The sequence below is a fragment of the Bison bison genome, unplaced genomic scaffold (genome assembly GCF_000754665.1).
Source record: "Bison bison bison isolate TAMUID 2011002044 unplaced genomic scaffold, Bison_UMD1.0 scf7180017864034, whole genome shotgun sequence".
NCBI lineage: Eukaryota > Metazoa > Chordata > Mammalia > Artiodactyla > Bovidae > Bison > Bison bison.
Window position 1 is genome coordinate 7,785,126 of NW_011494606.1, and position 11,120 is coordinate 7,796,245.

The 11,120-nt window shown below is 48.2% G+C and overlaps 1 protein-coding gene across 2 annotated transcripts in view; it reads left to right on the forward strand.

Annotated features, from left to right (window-relative positions):
* The first annotated feature begins 3,177 nt into the window (after nucleotides 1-3,177).
* Nucleotides 3,178-11,120, forward strand: part of SERINC5 (serine incorporator 5) — a 109,097-nt gene continuing 101,154 nt past the window's right edge. The window contains exon 1 of one of the 2 annotated variants that reach the window (XM_010834584.1): nucleotides 3,178-3,496. Coding sequence is in view for 1 of the 2 variants with exons in the window: in XM_010834583.1 (XP_010832885.1) it covers nucleotides 3,349-3,375 (27 nt within the window). In the remaining variant the exon portion in view is untranslated. The remainder of the gene's footprint in view (nucleotides 3,497-11,120) is intronic. The other variant, XM_010834583.1, reaches the window with a different exon arrangement.

Here is an 11,120-nt window from a genome sequence, read left to right on the forward strand (position 1 = left end):
ATATTTATTATTTACATTTATCCTCGCTTTCCCCTTCTCTCTCTGAAGCCAATTTCTCAATTTGGTGTTATCTGAGAGGCCATCTCCTGGGCTATGATTCACAGTAAGATCCCTGAATACAACTGAACTCACTTTACATTGTGTATTTTTCTTTCAGTTGACAGTGACCATATTCCTTTGAGATCTTCCAGAAGAGAGGAAGAATCAGCCTGCATAGATTATTTAACATTTTTAAACTGGTTTTTATTAATACCAGTCATGTCGGACTCTGCGACCCCATGGACTGTAGCTGGCCAGGCTCCTCTGTTTATGGGACTTCCCAACGAAGAATACTGGAGGTGACTGCCATTTCCTACTCCAGGGGATCTTCCCCACCCAGGGACTGAACCCTCATCTCTTGCATCTCCTGCATTGGCAGGTGGATTCTTTATCAATTTAATTTAATGTATGGTTAGTCCCCATTTTGCAGATGATAAAACTGAGGCTCAGAGGTCATCCAGCCAGTTCTTGGTTGATGCTAAAATTTAAAACTTTATAGCTTTAGAAACTCAGGCTTCCAGTATGTTTTTCGGGTACCTTGGGCAGTCTACAAATTCTCTGGTCATTAAGTTGCATTGTCTCTTTGCCAGCTGATGTTAATATCATCATAGAATCCTTCCACATTTGACATAGATTAAAAAAAAAAAAAAGCTCAGGATTCAAGAGGCCTGGATCCTACTACCAGCTCTGCCTGTAACCCAGTGGCATGCTCCAATTTCCCTAAAAGGTGAGGAGACTTCATAGCCCCAGCAGGTTCAAACTGAAGTAGATTTCACACCTTCCCCTCCCTAGAAGCTGCCTGACTCTTCCCAGGGGAAAAGAAACTCCTGGCACCCAAGTAGTCTCCCAGGGTGAGAAGTGGGGCCAGAATGACCATCCCAAACAACAGTGAACCTGACTAGACAGTCTCAGTGAGATCCTTGGCTTCTGATGAGTCATAGACAGCCACCAAGCAGGTGGCTGCACCAGTCTGAGTGCTGGAGAAGACTCCTGAAAATCCCTTGGATATCAAACCAGTCAATCTTAAGGGAAATCAACCCTGAATACTCGTTAAAAGGACTGATACTGAAGCTGAAGCTCCAGTATTTTGGTCATCTGATGCGAACAGCTGACTCACTGGAAAAGTCCCCAGTGCTGCGAAAATTTAAGGGTAGAAGGAGGAAAGGGCGTCAGAGGATGAGACGGCTGGATGGCATCACCAATCCAATGGACATGAACTTGGGCAAACTTTGGGAGATGGTGAGGAACAGGGATCCTGGCGTGCAGCAGTCCATGGGGTCGCAAAGAATCAAACAAGACTGGGCTACTGAACAACAAGTTTCATTACCAGGGAATAGAAGCAAGAAACGGGTACCCTTGCGAGCTCTTGGAGGGAAGCTGCGTGGGTCCTTGACTGGTGTAACCATAGGGATGGATGAGTGGGTTTGGCAAAAGGTGTACCTTATTATGGGCTTCCCAGGTGGCACTAGTGATAAAGAACCCACCTGCCAATGCAGGGGATGTAAGAGATGTGGGTCCATTCCCTGGGTGAGGAAGATCCTCTGGCAAAGGGCATGGCGACCCACTCCAGTGTTCTCACCTGGAGAATCTCATGGACAGAGGAGTTTGGTGGGCTACAGTCCATAGGGATGCACAGAGTTGGACAGGGCTGAAGCTACTGAGCACGCACACAGGTACCTTACTATGTCTGTCTACCCCTTTGGTGGTGCAGTGTACAGGGATCATGCATAGTACCCTGCTTTAGCTCCTGGCACCTCAAAAACTTGTAGCCTGTGGCTTTTTTTGTATCCTCTTGCTCAAGGTTGTCTCAACTGTGCATGTGTGCAGTTATTTCTAGTCACTTATAATTTCCCTGTATCCTACTGCTCAAGGTTGTCCAGGTGCAAGCACTCTGGAAGCCTGTCTCAATTATAGAAGAGTCTGTGCTGCTCATGATCCAAGCATTGGTTCCCATGGACTTTTCTCTTAGTTTCCATCTCCTCAACTGCCGACAGACACTACTTTGCCAAAGGCGAAGGTCAAATTTGCGTCATGCCCCAGGGGGTCAGACACGTGCCTTCCAGTCCCTGTATTGCTTTTTCAGTTTTACTGATAAACTTTGGACAAGTTATTTAAATTGCCTGAGCTTCAGTCGTCCCACTTCTAAAATACAGAGAATAATCCTTCTTTTAAGGAATGAAAGGAATTTGGTGCAAAGTTTGCACTAACAGAAATTCCTCTGCTTGGGGAAGTGGCCATGAGGAGATTTAGGTAGGGAGAACTCTTTCTGCATGTAACAAATATCCGTGCTCTTTGTGACCCCATGGACGTAGCCCGTCAGGCTCCTTTATTCAAGGGATTTTTCCAGGCAAGAATATTGGAATAGGTTGCCATTTCCTCCTCCAGGGGGTCTTCCTCCACCCAGGGACTGAACCGGCGCTCCCTGTGTCTCCTACATTGGCAGGGGATTCATTACCTCTGAACCACCTGGGAAGCCAGAGAGGAAGGAGGGATGCAAACTAAGTCCCTGGGCGAGGATGCGCTCTCCTATGGGTGGTGGAGGAGAGACTGGAAAACAGGGAAGCACAGAAGGGGTTCTCCCTGGATCCCTTAAGGTGCCATGGTAACGTGCCAAGACAGCTAAGTGACCAGGGATTCGTAGCTTGGGCAGAGGGGATCTTACCAAAGTTTGAGAAATTTTATTGGGAGATGAAGAAGATAAAGGGACTTCTGAAACAGGGATCCCCTGCATACACCAGTTCCGCGCGAGGCCGAACACAGACTAGCACCCGGCCATCCCTATCGCGCCGGTTCAGTGCAGGGCACTCGGAATCGCTCACAAAAGGCTCCTAGCTTTATTGGAGTCAGCAACCAGCTCTTCCACCGGAGCCGCGGATTGGGGGCGCTGCTCCCTTCAGGGCCGGGGACCGAGAGTGCCAGGCCAGCCTGTTGGCGGCCGGACTTCGCAGTCCAGCGCAGCACCGGGAAGTGATAACCACTGCCTGCTGCTTGACGCCAGCGGAAGTGCGAGCGGGGGAGACGGGGTTCGGAGGCGGTGCCCCGGGAAGGGGCGGGGACAGGGAGGGGCTGAGGGCGGTGGCGGCCTGACGGGGCGGGGCCTGGGGCTGCGGGGCGGGGCCTGCAGTGGAGGGGCGGGGTTTGGCGGAGGTTGTTTTCACCCAGGCCTAGGTCCCCCAAGCTCAGCTGGGGCTGCGCGGCGTGGAGGTGTGAGCGGTCTGCAGACGGACGCTTGAGGCCGGAGCTAGCCAGGAGCGCCGGAGCGAAGCTGCAAGCCGGCGAGCGCTCGGGTAGTGGTGGTCGGCCGCCGCTATGTCAGCGCGGTGCTGTGCGGGCCAGGTGAGAAGAGGGAGACGGATCGGTGGAGACCTGGCCAGGAGCCCGAGGCACCGCGGGCTTCCCTGGGTGTGCGCCCCGCTTCCGCCGCCGAAAGTGGGGCGGGTGACCCCGCGCCGCCTGGGTGAGTGCCCCGGGCCGGAGCGCGACGTTCAGCCGTCGGGGAAACCCTTTGCTTCGGCGGGCGGACCAGAGGCACACGGGGGGCAGCCCGAGAGGTGACCCCGAGGTCTTCTCGTTGGGCGTTAGGTAGGAACTTGGCTTAGGGCGGGGCAGGCAGGGTTCGGGCGGAAGGTGCCGACTGTTTCTGGAGCGTGTCGCCTACTCTCCAGGGCACGAGTGTGTGGAGCCGAGCTCCGTAGGCCACCGGGCTCCCCCAGCCCCGTGAATCCAGAAGACATGGGTTTGGGCAACCACTCCTCTATCATGCCCTGAACGAAACTCGGCTCGTTTGGCTCAGGCGGATTGCGCTTGACATCTCCCAAGGCTCCAGAGCTCTGGCTCTGTTCATTTGAGAACAGAGAAGCCTGCTTTCCAAACCGCAGGGCTCAGGTCTGGGCGCAGGGAAGAGTCAGCCCTGCTTGTTAAATTTCCCGACCCAACCCTGGCTGGACACGAACGCGCCCCCTAGCTAGGAACCTCGAGCCTTCTCATCCCCCTTTCAGCTGTGAACTTGCCCGAGCGTGTTTGTAACTCTCGCCTATTAAGCTCCCGAGATCTTAAAACGCCTGTGCCCGCTTGGGATCGGCGTCTTCTACCGGTTGGCAGTGCGTCAGGGCAGAATGGGTAGTAGGTGTTAACCTTTAACGCTGCTTTCATTCCTTCTTGCAGAGTTAGAAAGGAAGAAGTAGGTAAAGTCTGCCAGACGTTGCGCTCCCACCTTCTCAGACATGTTGATTATCAGCATTTCTTTACAGAGTTTTAATGGTTCGTTTTTCCCAGTGAGTCTAGCCCGGCTGTCGCTGCTTGCTGGTACATTCAGCCTTGCGATGATCAGGCCAGCCCGTACGGGATGCAGGGGTTAAGCTGTGGGTTTCTGTATAGCCACCGATTAGATTGGTAGATAATCCGATAATTCCAGTGGCCCTGTGAAGTTATCGCTTGGGTTTTTGAGGTCTAATACTGTCCTTGGCATGCATTCAAGCTGGTCTTTTCAGAAATGAGGAAATCGAGGTTTTTAACTTGAGGTGGAATGACTTGCCCTCAGTCAGGCAAAGTGACAAGAGAGGGCACTGGAGACCAAAGTGGACCTCAGAAGGCGGCTTTCAGATATTCCAGATCTCAAGAAGGCTTTGCAGATCGTTCATTGTGGTTATTTTGAGGGAGTTCCATTTTGAGGTGACCCCTCATTATATAGTAATTAGGTTACAATATTTCGAGGCACCCGTCCCCAGTCACTTGAAAGCCCCTTGAGGCCTTCTGTGGCTCCCAGTGGGTAATTTAGAGCTCAGAAAATTATTGCCAGTACTCAAGTGGGTCTTGTAAAAGAATTATTGGTATGGTCGATATTTTGGCAGGGTTTTATGACTTGTTTCTAAAATCCCCCTCTCAGGACTTTGGAAAGAACCAAATACTGGCTGTTCATCACAGGGAAGTTAACTTCTGCTTTCTTGGGACTGCTTGAGGCTTCACTGTGGTGGGTCTCAACGCTAGGAGGCGGGTGATGAAGCTATGATTTCATATGAATGAAACTGTTAAGTTTACATTAAAACACACACACACACAGCACCATCAGAAAGTATCTAAGTCTAGAAATCCTTAAAACTTTTTTGAGCACATGTGCATTGTTTTTACTTACATCACTTCTGACATCAGTTTATGGACCCCACACCCCCACTCCACACCAATTAGTTCCCCAGCTCCCCGGATATTAACTGGATGTACAACAATACAGTTTAATTCTGACATTACCTGGATGTCAGATATCCCCCAGGCTAGGGGCCTAATCCCACAACACCACACTCCTCCCTGTCTGGCATCCCACACATTTCAGCTGTCAGCATTAAGTCTTCTGGGCCTCCCATACCCAAGTAGAAGACCAAATAAATATTCCTGATTATATCACAATATCACAGCACCTACCACGTGCTAAGAGCTGGAGATAGGGCAGTGAGCCAGACAGACATCATCTCTGCCCTCAGTGGTTGGTCCCGCTGGGGCAGGGATGGGGTGGCGTTATATAAACGTTGGAGCAATGAAACAATAATATACTGTAATCAGTAAACAATACTGATACTGTAACAGGTCCTGGTGGGCAAAGCGGCCTCTGTAGGGTTGTTGGGGAAATCTGTGAGAAGATGCCCTTGGAATTGAGACTGATGGAAAGGCACCCATGTGAGGGTCTGGGTAGCGAGCCTTCCAGGGTGTTTGAGGAACAGTGAGGTGTTGGAAGAGTCCAGGAGGCTGGAGTGTCATAGATGAGGTAAAGAGGCAGGTAGGGCCAGGTGGGGTCAGTCACCGATGGATTTGGGTTTTATTTCTCTTACAGGGAAACGTTGTTCGGGGATTTTGAGCAGGTGAGAACTGTGGCTTGATTTACACTTAGCAGATCATTTTGGGCGCCATGAAGATTTGAGTGTGTCAGGGACTAGTGTGGAGGTGAGAGCAGTCAAAACCGTTCATTCAGTGAAAGCTTTTAAACCGCCTCCTCCTGGATGTGAGCAGTGTTCTAGGCTTCAGCAGTGAACCAGAATCCTTCCTGGTAGAGCTTGAATCCTGGCAATCTGCTGTTGCTGTAGGCCAAGAAGAGAGTGTACTACCTTAATTTAGGGCGTAGCAGTGCTGACGGTGGGATGGTGTTGGCTTCTGGACATATTTTAGAGGTAGAGCTGGACTTTTGCATGGGTTAGAAGTGGAATGTGGAAATAAGAGATTCTGTTTGTGACCCGGGCAACTGAATAGATGATAGTGCCTCGCTGAGGTGAGGAAGAAGGATCTTTGGCAAGAAAAACCCATTGTTTTCTTCTGGCTTTGCTGCATTTGAAATGCCTATTAGAAGTTAAATAGAGATGGCCAGTTATCAGTTGGATTTTTAAGTTGGGAGAAGTTTGAGGTTGGAGATAGAAATTCGGGGACCTTAACTGAAACAATGTGTAACCCAGAAAATAGGCTGGGCTTGAATTGGGAAATTTGGACACTGAGGGCTGGTGTGACTGTGCGTATTATTTACCCTCAGTTTTCCTCAGCTGTTGAATGGGTATGATAATATCTCCCAGGGTTATTGGGAGGATTACATGCAATAATGTCTCTAGAACAGGATTTGGTACAGAGTGAGGGACCTCCCACATCTTGGTGGCTGTTACCCAGGTGTACCTGGACAGTCTCCAGGTCATTTTATTTTTGCTTTGACTCTGATACACTTAGATTTTGCTTGGGCTGTTGGCTTCTAGTGTGTTAGTTGCTCAGTCGTGTCTGACTCTGTGACTCCATGGATGGTAGCCTGCCAGGCTCCTCTTCCATGGAATTCTCTAGGCAAGAATACTGGAGTGGGTAGCCATTCTCTTTTCCAGGGGACTTTCTTGACCCAGGGATCAAACCCATGTCTCCTGCCTTGTAGGTAGATTCTTTACCATCTGAGCCACCAGGGAAACCCTGGTGGATGCTAATGGAAGCAGAAATCACAGGAGGATGGTCACTCTATACCTTCTGGGTACCCAGCACTATGCTAAGGCCTCTGGGTACCCAGCACTGTGCTAAGGCCTCTGGGCAGTGAACAAAGCGCATCCTTGCTCTCCTGGAACTTAAGGGCTAGTTGGGGCTGGAAGTGTGAGGTAGGCTCACTACTGAAAAATGACAGGATGCCCTTTCAGAGGTGAAATATATAATTGGAAAATCTATCGCTATCAAGGCAATTTGAGAGTAAGGCTGGGCAGGTTTTACTGGATCCAGGCAGGTATAAGCATTAATGATAATACTAACAATAGCTGAAGCTTATTTCATGTCCACAAGTGTGCTGTTTTTACCTACATTGTATCACTCACACTTCACAGGAACTCTGTGCAGTCGAGGAACGTTCATTTTGGCTTCCTTTTGCAGATGAGGCCACTGAAGTGCAAGAGATAAATTAGCTTGACTCATGTTTACATGGTGGTGGAGCCAGGCCTTCAACACTGCTCCACCTGACTTGAGTCGGATCTTTTAACTGGGAGACTGCTATTCCTTATTATTCTAAATACAATATGAACAAATCAGAAACTGCTGCTGATTGTTGTTGCTCATAATGGCCCTAATAGCTCAGTTGGTAAAGAGCTATAATGCTTCCCTGATAGCTCAGTTGATAAAGAATCCACTTGCAATGTGGGAGACCCCAGTTCAATTCCTGGGTTGGGAAGATCTGCTGGAGAAGGGATAGGCTACCCACTCCAGTATTCTTAGGCTTCTGTGTGGTTCAGCTGGTTTCTTTAATCTGTCTGCAGTGTGGGACACCTGGGTTCGATCCCTGGGTTGGGAAGATCCCCTGGAGAAGGGAAAGGCTACCCATTCCAGCATTCTGGCCTGGAGAATTCCATGGACTCAAAGAGTCCATGGGGTCTCAAAGAGTCGGACACGACTGAGCGACTTTCACTTTCATAGTGACCCTAAGGCCGTGTTAAATACATCGTCATGCGGCCGTCTTGGTGGTTGTTGGCAGTTGTCAGGAGCCTGGCGAGGTTCAGCTTCTTCCTCACAGCCGTCCAGGTTATAGACAGTGAGTCTCAGACCACATTCTGCCACTGGCGCAGACAGTTATCCACAGGCAGGCACAGAACAGGTACGCAGCCTGACCTGTGGCTTCTCGAAGTTGCAGCTCTTTGTCCTTCTTGGTGAACCAACATGCAGCTTGCATGTTCACCTGAGGCAGATAACCTTCTAGAAGGAAGAACTTGCCCAGGACTGCCGAAGCATGGGACCTCTTGGATAGATCAAACCCACGGTGCCCCTCTCAGGCAGAAGACTCACTTTGTCTTTATAACCAGTTCATATAAGGGCAGGAATGCCAAGGTATTTCCAACCAGATCATATACTTGATTCCTGAGATTTTCCCCAACAAAAGTCTGTTTCTAATGTCTGTTATGTTAATTGTCAAAAGTCACCCAGAGACTCCCCATTGTCAAAGATAGATAAAGCTGGACGTTAGTTAAAGCAATGAAAACAGATTTTATTCGGTAATCACTCATTGACGGAAAGAGCTGAGCTGCGTTCTGATTTACAGGTACCTGGGAGTTTTAAAGGGAGGAGTGAGTGGGGGCCCAAGCAGAGTTAGGGAAGTGAGACGTGTTTGTTCGTATGGGTGGGGGGATGAGGCCAGCAGGGTCTCCTAGCTAGCAAGTTAGATTCTGTTCTTCCACCGAGACTGGGAGATAGGCCCTATCTTTCCAGAGGACTTCATTTTAAAGGAAAGGAGTTTAAGTCCTTGAGAAAGACATTCCACACTTGTTAGGAGATGTGTCTGCCTGTTGCTGTCCACAGGAGCAGAGGAAGGACTCTTGATTGTATAATGCTCTTAAGAAAAGGAGGTCAGGGCTTATCTTAACTATATAAATATCTTTTCCCAGCCCTGAACCTTTCTGCACAAGGACTCAGAAGGCAGCTGGGTTATCCCAGGCAATGCAGCCTTAGGCTGCTAGAAGCCCTGTTAAAGTTTGCTCAAGTTCTTCATGCAGGAATTTGGGCAGAGTTGCTGTGCACCCCACTCCAGTACTCTTGCCTGGAAAATCCCATGGATGGAGGAGCCTGGTAGGCTGCAGTCCATGGGGTCATGAAGAGTCAGACATAACTGAGTGACTTCACTTTCACTTTTCACTTTCATGCATTGGAGAAGGAAATGGCAACCCACTCCAGTATTCTTGCCTGGAGAATCCCAGGGACAGGGGAGCCTGGAGGGCTGCCATCTATGGGGTCGCACAGAGTCGGACACGGCTGAAGTGACTTAGCAGCAGTAGCAGCTGTGTATCGAGAGTTCTTGCAGTTTTCACCAATTCTCATCATTCTGCTGGTTAACAAAACCTGGGGTCATGGGAGTTAGAGATAACTGAAGTCCCCACAGGAGGTTCTTAGAGGGTGGCCTCTGTTGAGTGTTGACTGGAATTGGTCGATCCTCCTCATCAGGGCATCTTTTCACCTCTAGATTGTAGCTTAAAACAGATAAGGACACACACAATCAATCCATGAAGACTTCTTTGAAGAGTAAATTAGGTACCAGATAAAGATACTGATTTCCCTGAGGTGTCTCTCCTTTTTCTCTGTAAAACTCAAATCTCTGCATTGAAGGCCAAGCTCAAGAAGCCTTTTCCTCAGAAATGACCTTTCCCTTACTTTTCGAGTTCCCTCAGAACTTGCACCCCAAACCTGTCTATACCACCTAGAACATGGTCGTCTGACACCCTGGAGTTGTTCCCTGGTTACTGTGTGGGTGCATTTCCTCTTTCCTCCTAGACAGAGCACGTTCTGTAGACTAGCTGAACCCCCTGTTGTGTGTTTTTGGTTACACAACTCTTTTTCTCTACAGCTCTTTGTTTATAGAGATTGGAAACGTTAGGTCCACATTATATCACGTGTTGCTTCCACACCTGGAAGGGATCCAAGTGCAAAAGTTGATGCTTTTCACGACTGATGCTCTTTTGAACAGTGAGGGGGTATTTATGAAATACATATCCTCACCCAGACAGAACTGTATTTGATATTTTGACTCAGATTTAACATATAATTTTACTTTGTAGAGTTGGGATCATGTTGTAGGTACTATGTTTGATTCAACTCTTTGCTGAATTACAGGGTGACCAAGGCAGTTTTTTAAATGCACCAGCCACTCATTTGCAGCCACGCTTTTTATGCTTATACCCAGGAATAGTGTAGTAGGCCTCTACCTTCAACTATGGACATTTTTCCAGAGGTATTAAGTAAATGTAAATATGTGAAAGTCAGCTAATAGGCTTATGTATTAATAGGAGTGTGTATGGATGGCTGTTTCAATTCCCAAAGGACTAAAAATAATGAAGAAAATCCCAATTTCACCCTTTTTAGATACCATTGACAACATGGTGCAACCATTTTCTTCCTCTTTTTTTTTAAATAGTCTTCGTTGAATTTGTTGTCATATTGCTTGTATTGTGTATGTTTTGTTTTTTTTGGCCACAGCAAGGCATGTGGGATGTTAGCTCCCTGATTAGTGATCGAACCTGCACCCTTCGAACCGTCCATTGCACCTTCCTGCATTGGAAGGTGAAGTCTTAACCACTGGACCGCCAGGAAAGCCCCCTGGTTCAGCCATTTTTAATATCATCTTTAACTTTGGTCTTTTTCTTTACAGCTACTTATGCAGATACCATCTGTCTAGATGGTGTTTGGATCCGTTTTCTTGCTGTTTGAAGGACTCTGTTTTAGTTGCATTAAGTTTGAGTCCTGTGCTTATCACTAGTGTTGGCAGTTTTTTCTATTCATTTTATAAAATGCAGTCCAGATGCAGTAAAATGGCTATATTATTGCTCTACCTTACTGACAAAGGTGGTGATTTGACTGAAGTTAGAAGAGGAACTAAAAAGCCTCTTGATGAAAGTGAAAGTGGAGAGTGGAAAAGTTGACTTAAAGCTCAACATTCAGAAAATGAAGATCATGGCATCTGGTCCCATCACTTCATGGGAAATAGATGGGGAAACAGTGGAAACAGTGTCAGACTTTATTTTGGGGGGCTCCAAAATCACTGCAGATGGTGACTGCAGCCATGAAATTAAAAGACGCTTACTCCTTGGAAGAAAGGTTATGACCAACCT